The sequence below is a fragment of the Elephantulus edwardii genome, unplaced genomic scaffold, assembly GCF_000299155.1.
Source record: "Elephantulus edwardii isolate Elephantulus edwardi_28Jun2011 unplaced genomic scaffold, EleEdw1.0 scaffold00117, whole genome shotgun sequence".
NCBI lineage: Eukaryota > Metazoa > Chordata > Mammalia > Macroscelidea > Macroscelididae > Elephantulus > Elephantulus edwardii.
In genome coordinates, this window is record NW_006399867.1 from 4,747,552 (window position 1) to 4,774,494 (window position 26,943).

At 41.8% G+C, this 26,943-nt stretch overlaps 1 protein-coding gene across 1 annotated transcript; it reads left to right on the plus strand.

The window, feature by feature from the left end:
- ZP2 (zona pellucida glycoprotein 2 (sperm receptor)) lies at positions 1 to 26,943 on the plus strand. The gene is made up of 15 exons (XM_006892703.1): positions 1 to 85; positions 780 to 863; positions 1,264 to 1,358; positions 8,305 to 8,460; positions 16,742 to 16,838; positions 16,936 to 17,117; positions 17,936 to 18,059; positions 20,243 to 20,430; positions 20,517 to 20,605; positions 20,704 to 20,828; positions 21,293 to 21,482; positions 23,243 to 23,378; positions 23,456 to 23,552; positions 25,080 to 25,157; positions 26,804 to 26,943. Exons 1-15 carry the CDS (start codon positions 1 to 3, stop codon positions 26,941 to 26,943), a joined length of 1,866 nt encoding a protein of 621 aa, XP_006892765.1.

Here is a 26,943-nt window from a genome sequence, read left to right on the forward strand (position 1 = left end):
ATGTTATTTTTTCTGGTCTTCACCCTTCTGTCATCGGTGAGCGCTGCTGTTAACGTTTCTCAGTTGGCAAATTTAACTTTCCCAGGTACGTCTTTTGGGTGAGGGAAGTACTCTTAGTATGAAGAACAGAACGTGGCTGGGGGTGCCTCGTTGGGCAGGAAACATACACCTGAATCAGGCAATCTCCATTCACATTCTTCTTCACCTCAGTCAGGTCTTTCATTTGTTCTACCAGCTAAATGAAAATGTTTGTATAACAGATCTATACTGCTTTCTGTACCCTTAGTGCTTCAAGCTGAGAACAGCAAGCATTTCCCACATCAACCCCTAACCAATTAAAAAAAACAAGTGACAAAATCACAGCAGTAAGAAATGGGAAGCTTTCACAAACATGTTAGTTGAGCCAGAGATGGTACAGTAGAATTCAGGTGGCAGAAATACATTCTTGAATTTACTCTGGATTTTCAAGTTCTTCGGGCCTACAGTTCCCACTCTTTTAAGTTCCCATCAAGCTCTGACAAGCTGGCTCTTGTCAACATAAATCCAGACTCGCTGGAGAGTCTTGGGCACTAACTTGAGACTTTCCTCACAGGCCTTGTTGTGTTGTATTGTAGCTGTCTGTTCCAATTAGCGAGCACTCAAAGTAAACGACGTTTTTACCTCTCCCAACTAGCATTCTTTCCCAATCTGAGGGACAGAAGGGGTGTCTGAATGCACTGTGGTAAGAAATAAGCTCTTTGTAGCGCAAGGAGGCCCCAAGTGTTTTCTTTGTTCTCCAGGAACTGCCTCTTGCAATGAGGATGGAATGATAGTGAAGTTTCCCAAAGGCCTCAACACGAAGAAATGGGATGCATCTGTAGTAGGTACGTGATGGCTATTACTTAATTTCAGGCTCGTTTAGTAGGAAGCCTTTAACTCTGAGTCAGGACCTTTTGTTAGGTGAGCAAAATATCAACTGTGTGGAGCATTTTTACATCCAATTTCCATACCACCATTCTGTGATTTGCATTATCCCACATGGAGTGGAAGAGCTGATTTTTTTTTTTTTTTCCCTTGACACTCCTCTCAGGAGTCCGTTGGGAGTCATCCCAGCTGCTCTCAAAGCTCGTCTTCGTTTCTAGTCAGATCAGTAAAAAATGGAGATATCGAATTGCCCTTCTTTGGCTTGGCAGTTGTGGCTATAGTTTTGGCTGGCTCTGTCACTGAGTTTTGTCTCAAATCTTCTCAGCCACCACTTAACTAAACCTTCTTTGGCTTCTTTAGATTCCCTTGGTCTTCAAATACCAAACTGCACTGATGTTATGAAAGCAGAAAATCTCACCTTGAGGGTCCCGTATGACAACTGTACCAGGAAAGTGGTAAGTAATTGCTTTAGAAATAATTAGGGAAGCAATATTGTTGTGTACTATTACGTAGAAACCAACCCATAGCTGACGCTCCAGTGGGTTATGGGAGGACATAGCCCATCCTTCTCCTACAGAGAAGCTGGTGACCTCAAACTATGTGATTTTGAGATTGTAGCACAGCTTACTGCCACTGTGCTACCAGAGCTCCACTAGGGAAGCAATGTAACCTGGCAATTATGGATACAGTCTTATAAATGTCTTAATGATTCGCAACTGGAAGCAATTTTCACCTGCCTAGGAGATAACTTGAAATTGTCTAGAGACACACCTTAAATTATCACAGCTTCAGGAATTTCTATTGTCATTTAGTGAGTAGCAATCACAGCTGTTTCCTGAAAATTCTACAAAGCATCGGACACACTTAAAACAAGATTGAGGCCAAAAAATGTCAATATTGCTTAGGTTACAATCTTGGAGAAAATTAGGTTGACTTTAAGCCAAGTTCTGCCATGTAATAGTATAATCTTATAAGCCTCTATTTATCCCTCTAAAAGAGAATGTCGCCTCCATAGGTGACTGGGGATCATGATAGAATGCCAGCAGAGGGCTTAGCACAGCGCCTGAAGAAAACTGACTAAACACTACCGACTTGTAATCTACAACATGAAATAAAAAGCTAGGTTGGGTTTGGAAAAATAGATAAGTGTTCAATTAAAAAAAAAAAAACAGGGGTTGGAAGACAATCCACAGGTGAGTAGTAGGATTTTCTCCATTGCCAAGAAATGTTCTTAATCAACCGAGATTACAAGCAATAAGAATGGCCTAAGACAGAAGTAACCCAGCTTTAGCCTCCAAAAGTTTCACTGGGGAACTTGCAAAGTACAAGCTAAGTAGGTTTGAAGAAGTAGGTCCTAAGGATTGACATGGCCACGTCATACATGTGGGTCTGCAAGCAATCTACAGTCTAAACATCGGACTTTCCCAGACCCTGGACTATGAAGGATTCTAAAAATGCTGAGTCATCTGGTCCTTGAGACCTCCCCCCCACCTGTGAGTGTGCTGTGAAGTCGCCATGTGGTCTTGTGACCATTGACTCACCTTCTTCCTTTGAAAGGACTTTCCCAGCTTTGGGGAGCTTAGAGTTGTATTATTTTAGATAACACGAACCAAACCCATTGCCATTGGATCAATGCAACCTAAGTTACCCTTATAGGACAGTAAAACTTCCCCATAAGGTTTCAAAGGGTGGTCTAGTGGCAAGAAGCTGTGTTGCAATCCCAAAGGCATGTGGTTCAAGGCCACCAGCTACTCCACAGGAGGATGGGCTATTACCATAGGATTAATTACCCCTGAAAATCCTCCAGAGGGTCAGCTGTGGTTGGTTGCAGCTCTGCAGTACATAACGAAGTTCACCACAGAAACAAGAAGCCCACATTTTTCTCCAGCAGAGTAAGCTGGTGGATTTAAACCAACCACTTAACCACCCAGCCACTAGACTCTTTTGTGTCAAACCAGGACTCTCTAAATGCCCGATTCAGCCCACAGCCAATTTGCCATGGTCCCCAAACTGAGGCTGGTTTTCACTAAAACTAATCTCACTACTTTAACTAAAACTACAAGCAGCACATGGCCCACAAAGTATAAGATAGTTACTATCTTAACTCTTCAGAGAAGACTGGGCAACCCTCACTTGAGACTGAGCTCTTTGAAGACGAGGGTAATATCAAAGATGTCTCAACCTGGTTAATGCTCAGTGAGTTTAGAAGGTTTGAAGTAACCAAGTTAGAACTCGGGTACCCAGACATAGGGTAGATGGAAGGGAAAAACAAAAACTGAACTCTGATCCCTGCTACTCAAGGAGAACTGTTCTCACCGGCAATGAGTTCTTAGCAGTGTATCCAAGGGGCATCTAATCAACTACAATGCATAGAAACCCTATGCATAACAGATGTGAACTGTATCCTTTCCTGTATCCCAATCCCTGATAGGCTCCAGCTCATTGTGACAGTCACTGGTCCTTTCTCTGGCCTTGTCTTTCTCATCCTGATGCCCTTTTTGAAAAGACTGACCATATGCTCAAAACGTAAGATGAGATCTCACCATCCTTGCCTCAAAGGAGCACTCTAGTTATATTTCCTCCAGGACAGACAGTCCATGGGATATTCCATACTCTCCTCCAACTCTGTTCAAAAGCAGCCATTCTGTTACCGTGATTATCTGACTTTCAAATGCATACGAAGCAATTGAAAATACATAGCTCGGACGAGACACAACCCATATCCCCACTCTTGAGAACTTTGGAAAGATCCTTGACAGCAAATTTCACCAATGCTATGCTTTCTATTTGACTGCTGTTAATTATGAGTGTTGATTGTGGATCCAGGTAAAATGAAAACGGGACAATTGCCAACTTTTCTCCATTTATCATGGTAGGCAGCATGGTGGTGTTCGCCATGATGTGTGAATTCTCAGATGTGAGGCTTCTCATTTTCTGGATATTAAGATGTAATCTAAACTGAAGGCTGTGGTCTTTGATCTTCTGTAGCAAGTGTTTCAACTCTTCACTTTCTACAAATATGGTGGTGGCATCTGAATGACAGATTATTAATGACCCTTACTCTAATTTTGATGCCATGTTTTTCTTTTTTTTTGATGCCATGTTTTTCATATCATCCAGTTTCTTTAATGACTTGCTGAACACAGATTGAATAGTTATGGAGAATGGATATGGTCCGGACACACTGTTCCTGATTTTTAAATCATAGTGTTCTCCTGTTGTATTTTGACAACAGCTTCTTGGCTTAAGTATAGATTTTGTATGGGCCTAATTAAGTGGTCTGGGATTTACATTCTTCATGTTACCCATAATTTAGTATGATCCACACAGTCAAATGCCTTGGCATAGTCAAGAAAAGACAAACACCTTTCTGGCATTCTCCTGGTTTCAACCAAGATCCATCTGACACAGACTCTGACTCTACTTTGAGTTTCTGGCAGGTCTTTATTGACATACTGTTCCAATAATTTTAAAAATAATCCCCAAGATACTACATATGATATTGGATTATATTCTATAATTTCCACATTCTGGATCACATATTTTTAAGTGGTAACAAATATCAATCTCTTCTGGTAGCTGTCTTTCAAATTATTTGACATAGACTAATGAGTACATCCAGGACTGCATCTATTTGTTGAAATGTCTTAATAGATAACCTAAAAACTCCTGGGGCTTCATTTTTGCCAATGCCTACAGGGTAGCCTGGATTTTATTTTTCCTTTTAATACAATTGGTTCCTGATCATATGTTCCTTCCTGAAATGGTTCAGTGTTGATCATTTCTTCTTGGTATAGTGATTCTGTATATTCCATCTTTTGATGCCTCTTGCATTCAAGATTTTCCCATAGTATCCTTAAGTATTGTAACTCCAGGCTTGAATTTGTTCTTCTGTTCTTTCTGCTTGAGAAAGGCTGAGTATGTTCTTTTCTCTTGAGTCCCTAACTCCAACTCCTTGTACACTTAATTATAATATTTTGCTTGATCATCTTAGCTGCCTTTTGAAAACTTCTGTTCAATTCACTTTGTCATTTCATCCCCTTGTTTGTCTTCTCTTCATTCCAGTACAAGTTTGAGTATCTTCTAACATCCATTTTGGTCTTTTCTATCTCCCCTGTCTTTGTAATGACCTCTGTTTTCTTCAGGAATGATAACCTTCATCTTACTACTAGTCTTGCCATTACTGTCCAGTGCATCAAATCTATTCTTGAGATGGGTTCTAAGTTCCAGTGAGACTCAAGGTTGTTTTTTGTTCTCAGACTTCATTTTCTCTAGCTTCAATTTGAACTTGCACATGAGTCAGTCAGCACCTGGCCTTGTTTTAACCACTGACACTGTTTCTCCACTTTTCACACAGATGTAGTCATTCTATTTCCTATATAAACTATCAGACGAGTTCAACATAGAGTTGGCATTGTTTTTTAAAAGTACTTGCAATTAATTTCCCATTCGTACAAAATTCTATCAATAAATCTCCAGTCTCATTTCTGTCTCGAAGGCCACCTTTTCCAACTACCAGACCTTCGTCTCCAATTTTTACACATAATCACCAATTATGCAAGAATCTCTGTTGCATGTTCAATAAATTTCAGATTGCAAAAGTTAGTAGCACTCAATTTCTTCTTTGGTTTTCTTGGTTGGTGTGTATATTTGAATAATAGTTGTATTATCTTAGATATGCAAGGATAGTATCCCATTGTCCTTCAGGGTAGGTCTAGAAATGTTCTTTTCGACTATGAGTGCAATACCATTCAATGTGTCATTTTCAGAATTATAAATAAGGTGATTGTGTGACTCCAAGTGGCTAGTCTCAGTCTGCCTCAGCTCACTAATGCCCATGATGAAATCTTTAAAAAGAGTTCTATTTCATTTTTCTACAACTTCCAATTTCCCTAGATTCGTACTTGATACATTCCATGTTCCAATTGCTAATGGATGTTTATAGCAGTTTCTCCCTATTTTTTTCCTAAAAGGGCTCAAACACTCATGGTCAAGTTACAACCAACTCACAGTTGTCTCTTTAGTGGGTTTTCAGAGGCTACCATAGGGAGAGTAGCCGTCTCCCTCCTGTGGAGGTGTTGGTGGATTTGAACCATCTACCTTTGGGCTGGTAGCACAACTCCCTGCAGACTAGACCACTGCGGCTGTCTTTTAAGAGAGCTAGTTAAATATTTTGGTGTATGAAATGTCTTTGAGGACTTATAACTTTGAGGGTTTGGGGGTCAGCTAATATTCTGGAATTCTTTTCTCCCTTAAAGTTCTGGCATTGACTCAATTCTCATTACTCCATCTGTACACAGGATCAAAAATACCAGACTACCATCAGACTTGTGAACAAAAATAATGCTACACACCAAGAGGTTTATCAGGTCAGCTGTTGGGCAGAAGAGGCCTCATCTAGGTGGTTTACAGGAGCGACAGACTGCACCAAGAAGTTGATGTCTGTGAGTGAAGCAGGCTGACTGCTCATATTACTATGGGGAAGGGGTCTTCAGATGTCCTAGGTGAAGATAATTTTAATCTTTAAATTATAATCGTTTTGTAATGTAATGGTGTTTACATTGTAACCTGGACTTGGGAATTTTAAGCTTGCATTCACAACTTAGTTGATGTGTGACTTTTCATTGCTAGACCATGCTGAAGTGCTATTTAAAAATCGTGGGAACAATGCTTAGCTTGTTGAGCAACTTTAAAAAAATTAAGACGCATAATCTTCTTAGGATATTGTTTGCCAACAGGAAAGATTCTGTGGATGGTGTCAATTTTATCAGTGTCCTAACAAACTGAATACCTATTAATTGCTCTATTAAAAACAATCAACAGCTCCATGTTATACAGCAGAACTTTTCAACAGGATTTCCTAAACTGTTCTCTGCAGGAACAAATCACTAAGCCATTGGATTCCTGTTCTTTTATTCAGTATCTGAGCACTTAAAGATTGCACTACCAGAAATCTTTTTTCATGTGCTAGATGATACAGCAAATGTATAACACAGTCCAATTATACCTTCATGGAACTTAATGTCTAAAACGAGTAATACTTACAATGTATAACTAAACATTAACACTCACATTCGATCTTAATATTGATGGAAATGAATGGCTTTAGCATGGCATCTTATTTCTTTAGAAATGTGTAAGGATACAGTGTGCCAATCAATTAACACGTGAAAGGGAACTTAGATTCTGCCACTCTATTTTGTTCTCAAAAGCGCCAAGCAGTGAAATGACTTGCTTCTGGGAATAAGATTGAAACAGTTAACAACTTGATATTTGAATTCTTGGACCCACAGTCAACATCTTTTGTACCAGCAGTCAGGAGATCAGGAGATGTAGGGAAATGTCTGCCATTGGGACCTCCACAAACTGAGTTTTCAATCACCTGTGCATCTGAGAGCTGACCAAAGACTAAAGACAAGAATTTATGCCTCTGAGTTGTGGTGTTAAAGTACTAATTGTCCTATGGACTGCCTGAAGAACAAAATGTCCTGGAGAATGTGCATACAGAGTGCTCCTTAGATAAGAAAGTTCTTCTCAGATACTTTGGACATGTTGCTAGGAAGTACTATGCTCTGGAAAAGGCTTATCAAGTGTGAAAAAGTAGAGGATTGGCAAAAGAGGAAGGCCTCCAGCCGGGTAGAGGATCTACTGCAATGGACCTAAGTGTGTGAGAAACTGTGAAGATGGCATAGGATAGAATAGAGTTCAGATCTGTTGATGGGGTTGCTATGGGCTGTACTCAACTCACTGGTACCTAATTTAATGAGTATAGCACGCTGCTCCTTGGAGGCAAGATTCTGAAGCTCTGTGCAACATATTAGGACATGTTGCAAGGAGGTACCAGTCCTTGGAGAGGGATGATATCATGCTTGGGAAAGTGGAGTGATAATGCAAGAGGGGAAGACCCTCGATAAGAGGGATTGACTCTGGGGTAATAAGGCTGGGTGAGTAAGAGATGAGGTTGGCACAGATAGAGCAGGGTTTAGAGCTGTTAACAAGAGCAAGCAACTCGATGTCACTTAATAATAATATAACTGGAATTAGTATTTTCTGATTAGACATATTGATAAAAACTGCACAGCAACTACTTTGGTCTTTGACATGCTGACAAGTGGTATAGCCTAAGAAATTTTCTCCTCCAAATCAAAACCTCATATGACTTTTCTTTTTCCAGTTTACCTTCTCGACTAACTTCCCTGGTTTCCACGACAGTGTCATGGTATGGAATGAGCTTTTAAGTTTTAATACATCTTAGTAACATTGAATTAAAAACTTCCATTCTACATTGAAAGGGGAGCTTGCATGCTTTCATCCTGATAAAAAAATAGACTGCATGGGCTCATGTAACAGTCTCGGGTTCAAGTGAGCACAAGCTGTCTCAATGAAGATTTTTTACTACAGATAGATTCTCTGCGGGGATGGATTCTTAAGGTTGGTGATCCAGTCCGAATTCTGACTCTTGTCGAAGCCTTACAACAAGGATATACTATCCTGGTTGATAAAGGCAAGCTCATCCTGCAAGCATCATTCAACGCCACTGGAGTGACTCACTATAAGGTAGGTGTGCAAATATTTCTGTATCACCATCAACAATGAAATCATGAACAACTTCAACCTTTTCTCCATTTATGATGTTGCCTACTGGACCAGTGGTGAGGATCCCCGCCCCGCCCCTTGGTGAGATGTAATCAATACAGTGAATAGAGATAGAGGTTACAGCCCTGACATATTTCTCCTCATCTTAAATCCTATAATGTTCCCTTGTCCTGTTTGGACTACAGCTTCTTAATACATAAGTTTCACATTAGCACAGTAGGTTGTTCTGGGATTCACATTCTTCTTAATGTTAAAATCTGTTATGATCCAAACAGTTAAACACGTCTCATATAATAAAACACAAGTGAACATCTTACAGCAGTAAGATCCATCTGACATGAGCAACACTATTCCTTGTGTTAAGGCCTATTCTGAATCCGGTTTGAATTTCTTGAATTTCTGGCAGTTCCCTGTTGATGGAGTGTTCTAACCATCTTAAAATCTTCAAGATTTTACCTGCATATGATTCTGACTAGATGACTGTTTTTGACCTGCATATATTAATGACATGGTTCATTTTGTTCCATATTGTGTTGGATCACCTCTTTTGGAATGGGAATAAATAGGGAACTCTTACAGTTGACCAAGTAACTGTCTGCCAAATTTCTTGGACTAGACTAGTGAGCACATCCAGGGCTGCATCTGTTTGGTGATAAACATCCATAAATGTTCTATCAATTTTGGGGGCCATATTTTTTTGCCAATGCTTTCAATGCTGCCAGAACCTTTTCTTTCATTACCATTGGTTCTTGTCATATGCCACTTCAAAAAACCTTCGTGCATCTTAGTCTTGTTTATAAACTATTTTTAAAATGGTTTGCAAAGTTCATATACATTATTTAACACTTCATTAGCATTGTGTTTCATTCAGTCTTATCCATTGTTTTCTAACATTAATCACCATTGGACTATGCCCACTATTACCCTGTCTCTTCAGGTCCTCACCAGATCTTTCCCATATCCTTTACCCCTTCTCATATAACTGCTTAAAATGTCTCGGTGTAGAACAATTCTTTTTGATACAGTCACTATGTATTCCTTTCAGCTTGTTTTGGTGCTTCCTGCATCATCCACGATTTTGCCCATACAATCCTTGAGTATTACAGATCATGGCTTTAATTTGTTCTGCAGTTCCTTCAGCTTTGGAAATGTTGAGCATCCCTTCCCCTTCTGGTTTTCTAACTCAAGCTCTTTGCATATTTGTTTTTGCTTCTCGAGCTTCCCTCTGAATCTGTTTCTCTTCATCACTTCTTCCCTTTGCTTTAATCTCTTTATGTTCTAATGCAAGTTTCAGTCTCTTCTGATACCCATTTTGAGTCTTTTCTTTCTCCCCCATCTTTGTAATTGTCTTCTGCTTTCTTCATGGATGTTATCTTTGATGCCATCTTACAACTCATCTCCAATCATTAGCATTTATTGTATCAAAATTGAGATTTTTTAAAAAATTCAGATGGAATAAAGTCCTATTTTCTCATGGACTTGTTTTCTTCAACTTACATTAGAACTTGCACTTGAGTCAGCCCTTGGCTTTGTTTTGACTTCTGTTATTGAGCTTCTCCGTTGAGTCTTTCCACAGATAGTCAATCTTTTTCCTGTGTAGTTGAGCAAGTGAGGTCCATGTATACACCTGATGGTCAGGTTTTTAAAGGTATTTGAAATTAATAAGTCATCATGCAAAATTCTATCTCTAGCCTCCAACTTATAGCCTTTTTTTATTCAAACTTCTGAAGAATCAGCTCTAGGTAACACAGACACATCAAACTTGCAGCTTTTTATAAAGCTTTTTATAACTATTACATCCAATACTTGCAATAATTAGACACCTTGTTGAGGGCTGATGCCTACAGTGAAGCCATGCCTTTTTTTTTTTCTTAACATAAACTCAGCAGGCCATTGAGTTCCAACTAGTAATCAGCCACACGGTTTTGCTTTTAGGAGTTTACTCAAAATTAAATTTAAAATTGAACAGTAGTACTTAAAATTACTACTACTGTCCACAGCATCAACGACAACTTGTACCAACTCTTGCGGGGCCCTGCACTACCCTCAGTCTCTGCCACGCTCAAATGTATTGTTGGAATCCATGTGCCAATTTGTCTTGTGAGTCTTTCTTTCCATCTTTGAAAAACCATGTTTTTCCAAGCATGACATTTCTAAGAACTTGGGCCTCCTGATGACATGCCTGAAGCATGAGATGAAGTCTTACCATCTTTGCCTCTTAAGAGCATTCAAAATTATCTAGAAAAGAGCTATTTACTTGTTTACAAATCATACTGGCTTTTAACTCAATCACTCATGACATTGTGCTTTATTACATTAAAATTCACTGAATTACAATGTCTAACCACTTAAGGAATATTGCCTTTCCCTCTACCCAATGTATCTACTGAGTTTTTGCTCTCATCCCTGAAAAACCCTTTAAGATTGCTTTTGTCTGTGCAAACCATTTTCCTACCTCTTTATATTAGTGATCTGAAAACATAATTGTCCTTCTAGAACTGACTGTGTCGCTCAGTATAATTTGTTCCTCCTTCATTCAGGTTGCACAGTATTTCACAAATTTTGGTTTGGGTTTAGCCAGTTTCTTAACCATTTGTCTGTTGGACACTTGGATTCTTTCCAACTTTGCCAGTTTAAATGCTGCAATTGATATAGGTATGAGTATGTCAGTTTGTGATGCAGTTTGCATATCTTTAGAATAAATGCCTAGTTGTAGAATTACTGGGTCAAATATTCCACCTTACACCTTTTAACGAACTGCCAAACTTTCTCATAGTAGCTTCACCATTTTGCACCCTCACTAGCAATGTGAGTTCCAGTCTCTGCATAACATCATCCACATTGATTTTTGTCTCACTGAACTTATAGTTGGACTGTAACGACCTTATTTAGATCGATCTTGTAGCTTTGCCAATCTAATAGCAAATGGAAGAAGTTGTACTTCCAACCCAAAGGCATACACGTAAAATCCACCAGCTGCTCTATGGAAGAAAGGTAGGCTGCAAATAGCATGGGTGGAGTTTGACTCTGAAAGCCTGCTGGGCAGTGAGCTATGAGTTGGTTACAATACAAGATTACATAACAGCTAATGACAGAAGTAAAGCAACCTCTTGTATGATTTAGTCTCAGACCCTAATGGAGACTGATCTATAAATCCGTTCCAACAGAATGGCAATCAGAGAATAACTACCTCAAGCCTTCTTCATGTGTGTCCTGATAATCCTTGAATTATCTTTGAACATTGTCTTTGTCTTTTTTTTAAAAAAAAAAAAACACTGAGTTTTTATTGAAGGGTTGTTTCTTCTATAAGTTTTAGAAATGAGTCCCTTGTAAGATACCATTGTCAAGTGTTCTTTCCAATCTTCAAGTGTTCTTCCTCATATGGAGAAGCCTTATGTATACCAGGATTTTTAATTTTTAGGACATAGTTGTTTAGTTTATTCTCAGCTGCCTGCATTTTTTTTTGTGATCTGTTATGTGCCGTCAAGTCGCCTGCGACTCATAGTGACCCTATGTACAACAGCCCTAAACTCTGCTCTGTCCTGTGCCAATCGCACTGTCTCTGACACTCCCATTCCAATTATCCCAGTCACTGAATCAATCCACCTCATAGAGGGCCTTCCTCTCCTGCGCTGTCCCTCCACCCTCCCAAGCATGATGTCCCTCTCCAGGGACCTGTCCCTCCTCACAACATGTCCAAAGTATGTTAGACGGAGCCTCAGAATCTTTGCCTCCAAGGAGCCACCCGGTTTAACCCTCTCCAGGACAAATCTGTTTTCCTAGCAGTCCATGGTATTCTCAATACTCTTCTCCAGCACCACAGCTCAAAGGCATCAATTCTCCTTCTATCCTCCCTGGTCACCGTCCAGCTCTCTGATGCATAACAAGTGACTGCAAAGACCATAGCCTGTATCAGACACACCTTAGTCTCCAGAGAGACACCATGGCTCTTCAGTACTTTGGAGAGGTCCCTAACAGCAGACTTTCCCATGGCAATGCACCTTTTAATTTCCTGGCTGCTGGTGCCAAGACTGTTGACTATGGAGCCAAGCAAACTACAGCTGTGTACAATCTCAATCTCTTCACCATCCATCCAGTGGTGAGAATCTTTGTCTTCTTGACATTGATCCTCAATCCATATTGTAGGCTGCAGCCCTTGACACTCTGCAGCAGGCGCTTCAGGTCTTCTTCAGCTTCAGCAAGCAGGGTTGTGTCATCCGCATAATGCAGATTGTTGATAAATCGTCCACCATTCTTGACCCCACATTTCTCCTCATAGAGCCCAGCCTCCCGGATAACCTGTTCTGCATATAGGTTGAAAAGGTATGGAGATAGGATGCATCCCTAGCGTACGCCCTTCCCAATTTTGAACCATGTAGTGTTCCCTTGCTCTGTTCTGATGACTGCCTCCTGGTCCAAGTATGTTTCACATTAGAACGATCAAGTGTTCTGGGATTCATTCCCATTCTTAGAGTCAGCGATAGTTTGTTATGATCTACACAGTGATCTATTCATGGTATTTTAGGGCAAGAATTTCCTTGGCTTAGCTAATTTTCTGCTTGGGTCCTTGACTTGTCTTGTTCATGTGGCAAAAGGTAATGATTTTGTTTTTCTTTTTTGCAAATTGATATCCAATCCTAACATCATTAATGGGGTCCATTCCTCTACTCAGTGGATTTCATCTGTTAAATCCATCCAGCTATGGACAGTTGATGTATTTCTGGATTCTTTTATTCCATTGCTCTTAGGTGTTATGTACCTTTACAATGTTCTGAGTATTGTGGTCATGTAGTAAACTTTGACATTGGGGAAGTATTAACTCTCTAGTTTTTCCTCAGTGTTCTGCTTATCTGAGTATTTGCTTTCCATATAAAGTTGATTACTTCCTATTAAGAATGATGAAATTGGGACTGAGATCATATGTAGCTCTTAAGTCCTTCACTTCGTGTTCATTGGTAAATCACCTTGGTGGTGGAGTGTAAGTCATTGGACTGCTGATCAAATATCAGGTCAAATTCACCAGCTCTTCTGAAAGATGGTCAGTCTCCTTAAGATGTATATCGTCAGAACTCAATAGAGGGTCGCTATGTGTTGGAACTTGCACAATGGCACTGGATGGATCCTCTAATGCACATGATAGAGGAGTGAATGCAGCTCTGCTAGATCTTCATATACAACAAGCAAAGGGGGAATCTGTCTCGGGTTAGCTGGCAAAGGAGCAGGTGTGTTCTCTTCAGTGGATGAATCTGTGGGAAGTGCATGTGTGGCTGGGCAGTATGGATACTGTTGTCTCTTGCCAGGTGGGAACAAAATAGTCAAAAGACCGAGACAGGTCTAGACTGCAAAGGAAAAAAATTAGAAGGGATATAAGAAATAGCAATGGAGGTGGGCACCTAAGGGAGCGGTACTTGGATGCTCTAGCCGCTGCTGAGGCTGGTGGAGGCAAGATGACTGGTCTGAGATGGGGTCCAGTAGATGTGTACAAGGATGATGGTGAACACATGGGTCCCCCCACAATGAGAGTGATGTGCCCATTGACACATCTATATATATCTTCTCGGTCTCTATCAGACCAGGAGAGAAGTTGTAGGCAGGGTGCTAGTTTAGTTTACAGTACACTACCCTGGCCCTAGTAAGAGTGTGTACTTCCAGTTGTGAGGTTGATGTGCCCTTGGTACTAGATCCACAGGAGGTGTCCTTCCGAGGGCAGTTGCTGCCAATTGGGTACAGTACCTGGAGCTAACTCCAAGAGATGGAGACTTGGCCACTGTAAGCTTGATGGGGATGTGCTTCCTGCATTGAATCTATAGGGCATCCTACTATGTTCTTGACCACTTCCTGCACTGGCAGGACAGGAATATTATCCAGATGAAGCTTCTTCCATTCTTAGGATGGCTACAGGCTAGACCACCTCCTTGGTGGTAGAACACACCACAGGGCTGGGCATCACAGCACAAGTATCTGAATATGGAACAGCAGGCCCTTGGAGCCACATCCACAATGGTGCACACCTGGCCTCACATGGATCCAGGCACACAAGCATGAATGAGCACCACGAGTCACCTGGTGAATAGGCACCAAAGAATCTCTCCTTAGTTCCTGGAGGGCATAGAAAACAATCTATGAACTTTGAGAAATGTCGATACTTGTACAGGGGCTTCAGGCCTTTTGTTCATAGGCTCACTATGAGTCGTGCTCGACTAGAAGGCAATCAACAACATAGGAAACAAAGGGGGAGATTGAAACTTGCCAACATGGCATAAACTGCTGGTGTAGACGTTGTTGTATTTCTGGGAACCAGTGGTGATCAGAGAGCTCCTTACAAAGGTTGAAAACAGCTGTGTTGTCAGATCTGTTGAGTTCAGTGTTCTTCTCTCTCCAGATGTGTTTGCATTCTGTCGTATTTTTCAGTCTGTTCTTCAAATACTTTCTTTAAAGTTAAGAACTCCAAGATTATCATGTATCTTTTATCTTCATTTTCTGGGGCCTTTGTTTTAGGGGGCCTGGATTATTCATGTAGTAGGCCATCTTGCTGAAAGTCCCAACTGTAGTATTTTCCCCACTTTGTTATGTGCTGTCGAGTCTCTTGCGATTCAGCAACTCTATGTACAACAGCCCTGAAACCTGCTCTATCCTATGCCAACTTTACTGTCTTCAACACACCTACCCTCATAACCCCAGTCACTGTATCAGTCAATCTCATCAAGGGTCTCCCTCTTTCTCTATCCCTCCACGCTTCCAAGTATGCTCTCCCTCTCCAAGGACTGCTCCCTCCTTGCAACATTTCCAAAGTGTGTCAGAAAAAGCCTCAGAATCCTTGCCTCCAAGGAGCAGCCTGGCTTCACCCTCTCTAGGTCGAACCTGTTTATTCTCCTGACAGTCCATTCAATACTCCAACACCACAGCTCAAAGGCATCAGTTCTATCATCCCTATTCATTGTCTAGCTCTCTGATGCATAGCAAGCAATTGCAAACACTATGGCTTGGATCAGGTGCACTTTAGTCTCCAGAGTGACATCACTGCTCTTCAGTACCCTTGAGAGGTCTCTGACAGCTGACTTTCCCAATGCAATTCATCTCTTGGTTTCCAGGATGCTGATACCAAGAGTGTTGATTGAGATTGTGGAGCCAAACAATCTCTTGATGTTGAGCTTCAATCCATATCAAAGGCTGCAGTCCTTGACTTTTTCTGCAGCAAGTGCTTCAGGTCCTCAGTTTCAGCGAGCAGGGTTGTGTCATCTGCATAACGCAGGTTGTTGATTCTTCCACCAATCCTGATGCCACATTCTTCCTCATACAGCCCAGCCTCCCAGATCTGTTCTGCATACTGATTAAAAAGGTATGGAGACAGACTACATCTCTGGCGTATACTCTTCCCAACTTTGAACCATTCAGTGTCTCCTCCTTTCGCTGTTCTGACGACTACCTCCTGGTCCAACTATAGGTTGCATATAAGTACAATCAAGTGTTCTGAGACATAACCACATAGAATATAGGAAATATTATATATATATATATATATATATATATATAATTGTATTATAATTATGATATAATATAATAACTAAATCTATTATAATTATTATAATCAACATCATAATATTTCTATAAGTACATATAAAAATGTGTGTATTGTTGATTGCCTTCGAGTCGAGCACAACTCATAGTGACCCTCCAAACAAGAGGCCTGTAGCCTTTCTATAACTATCAACATTTATCAAAGTTCATAGTTTCTGGCGGCATGTTTAAGAAGTGGTTGCCACTCCTGCTTATTAATATATATAACTATATATAAATCTATATATAAATGTAACTGTTTAAGGTGGAAAAGGGGAGAAAAGGAGTGGATATAAGAAAAAAAAACATACACTCAAATGTTGGGCACTGATTTGAGATGAAGAATTTAGGCATTTTGTTTGTCCTAGAACTTAATAGTTGGTAATATTCTGCAGAGATCCTCTTAAGTCATTAACAGGCTAACAAAAGACAAATCCAGAATAATGTGCTTTGCAGGCAGGACTATCAATGAAGACTATTGTCCCTATCAGTTCTTCAAGTTGGTCCTTACAGTGTCTTGCCTACTCATTTTTTTTCATATTCTTCCCCTCCTCCTCTATCCCTCAGTTGCCCTCCCATTGCCACAGTAGTGGCCTTATGCAGTATCTGTCCTTTTGACTGAGTTATTTCTTATAACTCTGGTTAGAGACTCAAGTTCTCACTGTTGTCCTCCTTGTCTACCCAGCAAGGTAACAGTCAACTCTATATGGTGCCTCTGACGCTCTTGCATGAATCTCCTGGGCAGACAATCACCCTTTCATCACGAATGATTTGTGTGACAGGTAAGGCTTCAGGAAGCTGCCCTTGAGTTGTGCAAGGCATCATTCTAGGGTTGTTATTCAAAGCTGAAGTGGACAATCTGTTTGTCATGCCATCCAGGTCTCGTGACTTGTAATGACACTCATGTGGCTCTCACCATACCAGAGTTCCCTGGGAAGTTAAGAGCTGTCAGCACTGAGGAAAAGAGCTTTGAAGTGAGCCAATTGCATGACAGTGGGACGGCTAGAAATTCAACTCACGGCTTGAGGCTGCATTTCAGAAAAAGTTCCCTCAAAACAAAAGTAAGTTCCAGATCAACCATATTAGCTGAACTCTGAAAAAAATCTCTGTGGGATAGTCTTTAGGTAATCCTCTGGTGGCCTAGTCCACAGCAAGTTGTGCTCCTAAGCTAAAAGTGGCCAGTTCAAGTCCCTTCACAGCTCTCAGGGAGAAAGATGGGTAATATCCTCCAGGGATTGATAGCCTCTGAAAATTTGGAAGGTCAGCTGAGTCTGTTCCAACTTGATGGAAATGAAGTAATCCTAAAATGGCTGATTTAATCAGATTGTAGTTGCCAAGGTAGTAGAAGCAAATTTAGAAGGTCTTATTTGATCACTTTACTCACATGGATGGATATTAAAATAACTGAAATTCACTCTCCAACATCAATCCTCTTGAGTCTCTGCAATAGTAATTGCTGCCAGTTCTGTAGAATGCTAAGAACTTTATTCTTGACCATCTCAGCTGATGGTAACTGTTAGAATACCAGAAGGTGTTCTTACATGGGAATGTGTCTGCCATAGTAACTCTGCTCAGCTTTGGCTTGGGAGGCACTCTTCGTCTTCTCTGGAATTTGATGTGTTACTTGATTTAGGCTTCAGGGTCCAGTACAAAGAGCAGGCTCCCCTGGGTACATCAAGGTGAAAGTTTAAAGCAGTTGATTTCCTGCTTTGGAGGAAGCATCTTGATCTGGAGATGTGACAAGGTGCCTCTTATTATGGCTTCAGGGAAATAGAATGTTAAGAGTGCACCCTGGAGCTAGTCAACATAATTCCTTCCTGCCTCAGACTACACAGGACTCAAATGTACGTGGCAGACTGACATTCCTTTCTCATTTCAGATCTCTGCAAGATGTCTATCCTATCAGTTCTTCTCTTCACTCAAGCTGACCTTTGACTTTCTTCAGGAAACTCCATCCATGGTAATTCATCCCGAGTGTCGCTGTGATTCACCATTTTCTGTAGGTAAAGACACTTCATATTTTCTTTCTTGTCTGTGTTTATTCTTGGGTATATAGGGGAAATGTATTATGTTTGAAGCTAAAACCAATATGAAATATTAAACTTACTGTTACAACAGTAAATAATAGGGTCAGCCAAGCTACGGTCTTTTCAATGACTTCTATGCATCTGGAAGTTGAACAATGCATAAGGATGACTGAAGGAAGACTCAATGCCTTGGAGTTGTGTTGGAGAAGAATAACTGGATAGCCCATGGACTGTCAGAAAAACAAAAGTTTCTTGGAGAAAGTGCAAATACAGTGCTTCTGAGTGGTGACAATGGTGAAACTTGGTCTCACATACTTTGGACATGTTGTTAAAAGGGACCAGACCTTAGAAAAAGATAACTACCAGGAAAGGTGGACAAACAGAAGATCCTTAACAAGATAGGTTGACACGGTGACCATACCACAGACTCAAGTATCAGTGATGAGGATGGTACAGGACAGAAAGGTTCAGATCCATTGTTCAAAGGGTCCTTGTGAGTTGTAGTCACCTCAATGGAACCTAATAACAGTTGTTTGCTGTCGAGTTGCCTGCGACTCATAGCAATCCTATGTACAAGAGCTCTAAACCTTGCTGTATCCTGGGCCAATCTTGTCTAACACACCTACCCTCATTACCCCAGTCACTAAATCAATCCATTTCATTGAGGGTCTTCCTCTCTTGCGCTGTCCCTTCACCCTCCCAAACATGACATCCCACTCCAAGGACCAGTCCCTCCTTGAAACATGTCCAAAGTATGTCAGGTGAAGCTTCAGAATTCTTGCCTCCAAGGAGCAGCTTGATCTTATGCAGGGCGAACCTGTTTGTTCTCCTAGCAGTTGATGGTATATTTCATATTCTCTCCAGCACCACAGCTCAGTCTTCAATACTATGATCCCTAGTCATTATCTAGCTTTCTGATGCATAACAAGTAATTGTGAAGACTATGGCCTGAATCAGGCACACCTTAGTCTCCAGATTGACAAGATTGCTCTTCGGTACTTTGGAGAGGTCTTGGACCGCACTTTCCCAGTGCAATTTGTCTTTTGATTTCCTGGCTGTTGATACCAAGAGTGATTGTGGATCCAAGCAAACTAAAGCTATTAACAATCTCAATCCTTTACTCATGATACTGTCAATCAGCCCAGTGGTGAGAATCTTTGTATTCTTGACGTTGATCTTCAATCCAAATACATAGAAGAATAAACTAAAGTGGTTGCTGTCCAGTTGATTGCAGTGGATGATGATGCTGCACGTGTAGAACAGAACTGTGATCCTTGTAACAGCCAAGGTTGCAACAACAATTAGGAATCAGGCCTCTGAGATGTCTCTCTTGCTGGGTCAGGGCTGATAAAACCTTTCTGTTAGTAGTAAAGTATTTCACTGCCTATGTGGTCCAGAGGGAGCTCTAGGTGGGCCAAGTAGAAAGGAGCTGCCCCGCATTTCCAAAGGCAGGAGGTTTGAATCCACCAGCCGCTCTGTGGGAGGAGGATGGGCATCTCCTCTCAGGCAATTTATTGCCTCTGAAAACCCACTGGAGTGTCAGCTATGGGTCAGTTCCAACTCAACAGCACACAATAACAAGGGTCTTTGTTTCAAAAAGATTTGCCTCCAATCTCGAATTTGGCTTTCTTACAAGTTGAGGTTTTCCCTGAAACTCCTACAGTTTGATCAGAGATCTCTTGTTCAACACGGCCTCTGCACCTGGGTTCTGATCTTGAGGGTTTTTTAATCAAGTAGAATCAAACCAGAAAATACTAGTTTCTGCTTCACTTTCTACCTCCCCAAACCACTGAAGATTTGAGAATCTGGAAAGAAGGGGCCTAATGACAAATGAATACCAAACCTCAATCTGATTTTGTTTTTTTAAAATCTCTGTAGCCCAGTATTCAATCTTCTCACTTTACGCATCTCGACCTCACAGGCCCCTTCCCCTCCTGTCTTTGTCCATCTTTTTTTTTTTCCCCCCCATCAGCCTGTTGCTAGGGCTCCTTAAGATTTCCTCTTCTAAGAAACTCAAGCTGCCTCTCAGGGTGTCTTCCTAGATAAAGACTTAAAACATCCTGGTTTGCTTACTAAAAGCTTATCACGTCCATACTCCAAGGCAAAGAAATGGTGGCATCACCTGGCAGACACGCTTTTCTCTCCACCTTTACCTCTAGTTGCAGATGAGCTGTGTACCCAGGATGGATTCATGGAGTTCGAGGTCTACAGCCACCAAACGAAACCATCTCTTGACTTGGACACCCTCAGGGTGAGAGACTCATCGTGCCAGCTTCTCTTCAAGGCCCAGACCCCAGGGCTGGTACGACTCAGCATACCTCTGAATGGTTGTGGAACAAGACACACGGTAAGTGTTTTCAGGTGGAAGGAGGTGATGACCTATCTTGGAAGTTACAATTGGATTCTTAATCAACTTTCTCAAACCTCTTTAAGTTTAAAGGAAACAAAGTCATCTATGAAAACGAGATACACGCTCTCTGGGCTGATCTTCCGAGCAGAATTTCCAGAGACAGCGAGTTCAGGTAGGAGGCACAATTGCTGCTTGACTCGAGCTGTACTATAAACCTTAGAAGTTCTTTGTACCCCCTTGTCCACCCACCCAGCACCCTGTCACTTACAGGATGACCGTAAGGTGCTACTACAGAGGCAATAACATGCTGATACAGAGCAACATTGGAAGTCTCCCTCCTCCAGTGGTTTCTGTGAAGCCGGGCCCACTTACTCTGAGCCTCCGAACCTACCCAGGTGAGATGTTGTTACTCAGGAACTGTGGTTACTTTCAGGAAACTTTTTCTCTAAACTTTGAGGTTGGAATTGTTGTTTGTTGTTTATGTGCCGTCGAGTCGTTTGCGACTCATAGCGACCCTATGCACAACAGCCCTAAACCCTGCTCTATCCTGCGCCAACCACACTGCCTGACACACCCATCCCGATTATCCCAGTCACCGAATCAATCCATCTCATAGAGGGTCTTCCCCCTCCTGCGCCGTCCCTCCACCCTCCCAAGCATGATGTCCCTCTCCAAGGACCCGTCCCTCCTGGCAACATGTCCAAAGTATGTCAGATGAAGCCCCAGAATCCTTGCCTCCAGGGAGTAGCTTGGTTTAATCCTCTGCAAGATGAATCTGTTTCTGAAGAGTAATGTTATTTGAGCTGCTGTTACAACCATCAGTCGTTTAATTACTGAAGAAGTCTCCATCTCATTACAGATAATTCTTACCAACAACCTTATGGGGATCATGAGTATCCTTTGGTGAGATACCTCCGCCAACCAATCTACATGGAAGTGCAAGTCCTAAACAGAGCTGACCCCAACATCAAGCTGGCCATGGATGACTGTTGGGCCACGACTACCATGGACCCGGCCTCTTTGCCACAGTGGAATATTGTTGTGGATGGGTAGGTCCTCGACGCGCCCCAAGGTTGCCTGCCTAATCCATCAAAACATACCAGTGAAGAGAATAAATAACCCTTATGTGGTGGCTTAGTGGTAAGGACCTGCACTGCCAACCTGAAGGCATGTGGTTCGAATCCCCCAGTTGTCGTGTGGGCAAAGGATGGGCAATCTCTTCCAAAATCATTTATGCCTCTGTAAACCTGCTAAAAAGTGGGTCAATTCGATGGGACACAACATGTACTGTGAAGGAGCTCTAGGTCACAAAGGCTGAGATGTTAGTCTGTTTCTTAGTAGCTGGTTGCTTGGTCCAATGGAGTTACATGCTTTCCTATTGCACTTTGATTGCACTTCAATCTCAAGCAAGGCTTCACTGAGGATTCCTGTATTATCTAAAGAGAATGGATTGCTCACCTTAATCCTTACTGAACATCTCCCACCATATTGCCTGGCACAGTACAGTGTACTTTACAGACACTAGAGCCTCCTGACTCTCAGCACAAACTATTACTTTCTCAAGAACACGGAAACTGTCACTATGTTGGGCTAGCTGGAAGTGGTAGAAATGGAATCTGAATGACACACTGACCCCAAAACCTCATCACAGTAATGAAGTGACTGAATGTACACTTCATAAATATAGGAAGAACAGAGGACAGACATCGACGCACCCAGAGATTTGCCCTTGGATGTGGGTTAAGTTCAGGAAGTTATAATTGGTTGCGAACTGCTAACCTCCAGGTACACTCCCGCCCTGAAACTAGAGGACGTCCTTGTATTACCCCGTTTCATTCCCTCACTTTATTAGACTTCCTAGAATCTCCACTTACCCTAGTCTAACTTCTTAGTATTTTCTAGCTTGCATACTGTTCTATAGGGATCTCTGGTGGCTTAGTGGTAAGGAATTGCATTGCTAATGGGAAAGTGCATGGTTCAAATCCACCAGCTGCTCCAAGGTAGAAAGATGGACAATTCCTTCCTTTGCAATTTCTTGCCTCTGAAAACCTACTAGAGTCTCAGCTGTGGGTCAGTTCCAACTCAACAGTAGTTCTATCATTAACTACCATCTGCTACTACAGAAAATGTCCCTTTTGTCACTGAGGTAAACATATGCCCTAAATTAGTACCTGGAACACAACCAATACATAAGGTTAATAGAAATAAGCCAGAGTCTTTGGAAATGATACACCTATTCCTTGTGGCTCTTGGTGAGTTTAGCTGGTAATGATATTGACTTCATACAATAGAAACATAACTATCATGCATAACTATGGACTTCTAAGAAAACTGACAAGTTTGTCCTGGAGAGGGTGAGACCAGGCTGCTCCTTGGAGGCAAGGATTCTGCAGCTTCATCTGACATACTTTGGGCATGTTGCAAGGAGGGACCAGTCCTTGGAGAGGGACGTAATGCTTGGGAGGGTGTAGGGATGGCACAAGATGGCATGACCCTCGATAAGACTGATTAATTCAGTAACTGGGGTAATGGGGTGTGTCAAAGACAATAAGATCGGCACAGGATAGAGCAGGGCTTAGGGCTGTTGTACACAGGGTCGCTAAGAGTAGCAGGTAACTCAACAGCACATAACCACCATGTAAAACATATTTAGATATTGTTGCATAAGATAAGGCAGAAAAAGATAAAATTTGAAACAAAGTACAAAATAAGATGGCAGTAGAGACAGCCCATGACTATGCTTGAGCAGACACTGAACTTGACCGCAGGAAAATTGCAGCTCACATTCCTCTTGATGTTCACCTCCTAGTTGTGAATACAGCCTGGACAACTACCAAACGACTTTCCATGAGGTTGGCTCCTCTGTGACTCATCCTGATCACTACCAGCGGTTTGAAGTGAAGACCTTTGCCTTTGTCTCTGGGAACCAAGCACTCTCGAGCCTGGTGGGTGATTAGCCAGTTACCGAGATGGGCTGACTGTGAATATGTGCTGATTCCACTCAATGCTTTTCCATCTGCAGGTCTACTTCCACTGCAGCGCCTTAATCTGCAACAAACGTTCTCCCGATTCCCCTCTGTGCTCTGTGACTTGCCCCGGATCATCAAGGAGCAGGCGAAGTAAATGTCAATTCCTTATCTAGTGCTGCTAGATCACAGAACAGCACAAGGAGACGGGTGGCTTTACTAAACACATCCTTTGACACTTTAGGAGGCTGGAAGTCTAAAGTGGCTGTAAAGTAAGGTTTCTCTTTTTTGATTCTGGAGGCAGTCTGGGCACTCAGGGCTTCCTGGAGCTCTCCATGTGGCTGGACCCTCTGTGCTGGAGGTTCCCAGTGCAGGGTCAGCTCTGCTCCTAGCTCTTGGTGGAAATGACATCCTCTCCGTACTATTTAGCTTCTGCTTAAGCCTTATAAAAGCTGTTGCTGGTCACCCTCCAAGCAAAGTCCTTACATCACATCAGGGCTGTAATGGGATTCAGGGTACTGGGTTTCACCCTTCATCCTTGAATGTTGCAGACTGAGGGTAAAGTATTTTCATAATTGAGACAGACAACCAGAAATGAGATAAAACAGACAGGAGGCCAGCAGTTTCATCGACCCAAGGGCCCCAATTCCAGCTTCCCTGTATCTTGATAGAAAATTAGCAGGAAGTAAATCACAAAGAGAATTCAATGCAAATGAAGCCAAGCTCTTTCTATTGAACATCTTCCCTAGACTCAAGAGGGAGAGGTTAGCAAATGCAATGTAAGAATCGGGCAAACAGTTGAGGATTGTCTTACAGCCTCAGGGTGAATTCCAGCTTGAACCCTGCAGTGCCTCTCCCACATCCTGAAATAGCATTAGGTTTATTACAAATATTTAGTATTGGCTTCCTATACTTTCACCTGATCTATCAGATCTTGGGGGGGGGGATCCCTAAATAATCACTACCTTTCATCTGAAACAGAACCATAGCTTGGTCAAATAACATATTTGGGGTGCACAACTCAATCTATGGCACAAACATCAAAGCAAATCTTAGTCTCTAAAAACTGAAGCCTTTAATGATATTTTTCACTTAAGTGTCCCTGGGTGGCATCTGGTAGAACCCTTGACTAACCTAAAGGTTGACTTAAGCCCAGCCAGAGGCACTGAGGAGGAAAGGCCGTGGAGATCCACTTTTGAACAGTTTGCTGAGAACTCCACGAGGCTCTATGAGGTTGCTGTGAATCAGAATCAACTAGGTGGCAACTTTTAAAAGTTGACCTTGGTCTCCAAAGCTGAAGCTCTCCCTTGGGAATTAATGGTATACCATGAGTAGGTTGTTCAGTTGGATGGGCAAGTTCTTATGTCTGCCCTTTTATGGGGTTCCCCTCCCCTCCATATTTGGCTCTACAGTTGTTCTGAGATGTCTCCGGTTGGTTAGGCTACTGCCTCCAACGCCTCGGTTGGTTGTCAAGGCCTTGACTCAGTGGTTACACAGGAACACATAAGTGACACTGTCAATTTTAGAAGTCTCAGACCTTCACGTGGTATAATTCTTCCTGAGAATCCAGCTCATTTGGCTGCTCCTGCAAAGAAAAGCAAAGCTAAATGGAGAAGCCAGGAGCGTTAGCTCTTAGTGCATGAAAGCATCTGTGGAATACTAACTCAGTGTTGTCTCCAGCTGCAGGGACCACTGAAGAAGAAATAGTAAGTCTTCCAGGACCCATCCTCGTGTTGCCAGACAGTCACTCGCTGAGAGGTATGGGCTTAAAGCCTGACAATTTAATGCCAGGAGTTTAACATTTATGAATAAAGAACACAAGTTATATACTGTCAACTTGGATCTGGCTCATAGCTGACCCTCCAGCAGGTTTTCAGAGGTAGTAAACCACACAAGAGACTGCCCATCTTTCTCCCAAAGAGATTCTGGTAGATTTGAACTGTGTGGACGTGTGTGTGTGTGTGTGTGTGTGTGTGTGTGTGTGTGTGTTGCAGTGGAATTCCTTCCCACTAGAGAACTATTTACCATCAACTTGGAATTGATTCAAAGCTGACCTTCCAGGGGCTTTTCAGACAATAAATCATACAGAAAGGAATTGTCCATCCTACTCCTGCAGAGCAGCTTGTAGATTCAAAACATGTACCTTTGGAACTGCAGCACAGCTAGGCCACCAGAGTTCCCTAAATAACACATGCATATGGTGAATCTAAACAGAGGAAAGAAAATAGTCTCTTTGCAGATTCTAAGTCTTCCAGGCTAAAGAACTTCTGGAAAGACATACACATGTGATTGTTCTGCCCACAAAATGACCCTCAAAGAAATCTAAAAACACGTATGAAATTTCAAGAGTGTTTATTATATTTCCACGCATGGAGACTTTTCTCCTTCCTCGGGAAGGTGGTGAAGGAGGAAAGCCCTGAGTTTCCCCTCCCACTTGCTTTTATAGCTCTTTTGAGTGCCCCTGTTAGGGCAGGGGATTGCGATTATGGTTGGTGGGTTGACTTTTGATGGGCTGACTACTTTGCCCACCTTTACTTTAGTGTCACATAGACACTAGTTATTTACTTTTCAAGGACAGACCAGGCTTTACCCGAGGCACTTGTGTTTGCCCTAAGCTAAGAATTTTTATGGCTTGCTTCTGCCTCTAGCGTTAATGGGGGTTTATAAAAAAGTGGGATTTTTGTTGTCCCTTCATGATCATCTATTCTTCTGTAATAGACCTTATTTATCTTGGCATGAAAATATCTACCTGCTAAGTTGTATAGGATGGTGGTGGTGGTTGTTGATTGCTGTAGAATCAAACATGACTCATAGTGACCTGATGAACAAAAGACCTGAAGACTTTTTATAACATCATTTTGCAAAGTTCATAGTTTCCAGATGCATGTTGTTGAAGTAGATGTTACTCCCGCATGAGAAATTCAGGATATATTCCTAAAAGTAAGACATAGAGGTGAGAGATAACAGGGATTATATTTCTGTTATTGGCAAATTTCATCTCAAGTCTACTGGATTACATTTTCTTAACAGTCTTATATTTCACACAAGATCATATTCGAAGCTTAAAACAAAGCTGTCTTAAGTGATCTGAGATCTCGTATCCAGGGGGCAAAAGCCTATTTGTTAGGCTAGTAAACAATGCCCTGGCATCCCAAGGTCCTTTCCAGGTATAACTCGGCTAGTTCTAGATTGATCCAAAGCCAGCATCAAGTGAGAACGGCAGGAGTGGAGGAGGAAGGAAGACTGGAGGCATAAAACCCTATTCAAAGCTTTGAGTTCTTTGAAGCGGCATTTCAGTCCCCTCTCTGAAAAGCTGTAATATGTAAAGCTGTAATATGTAAGGTGTTAACATTAAGTGATAACATAAACGTGACTGTGACTCCAATATCTTGTTTCCTTTCTAGATCTTGAGGCGGCTAAAGGACACGAGACCACTGGAGACATCACTTTGAAAACTGCGGTTGGCCTGACTGCCTTAGCAGGTGTTGTGACAATTGTAGGTCTTGTTAATTATGTATGCAAGAAAAGAACAAGACACTGTTAA

Bases quoted from the DNA above. Each gene is read 5' to 3' on its own strand.
- ZP2 (XM_006892703.1), top strand. From the start codon at position 1: ATGTTATTTTTTCTGGTCTTCACCCTTCTGTCATCGGTGAGCGCTGCT. The intron at 8,461-16,741 runs GTAGGTGTGCAA...TTGTCTACCCAG, and splicing joins CTGGAGTGACTCACTATAAG to CAAGGTAACAGTCAACTCTA. The intron at 20,606-20,703 runs GTAGGAGGCACA...TGTCACTTACAG, and splicing joins TCCAGAGACAGCGAGTTCAG to GATGACCGTAAGGTGCTACT.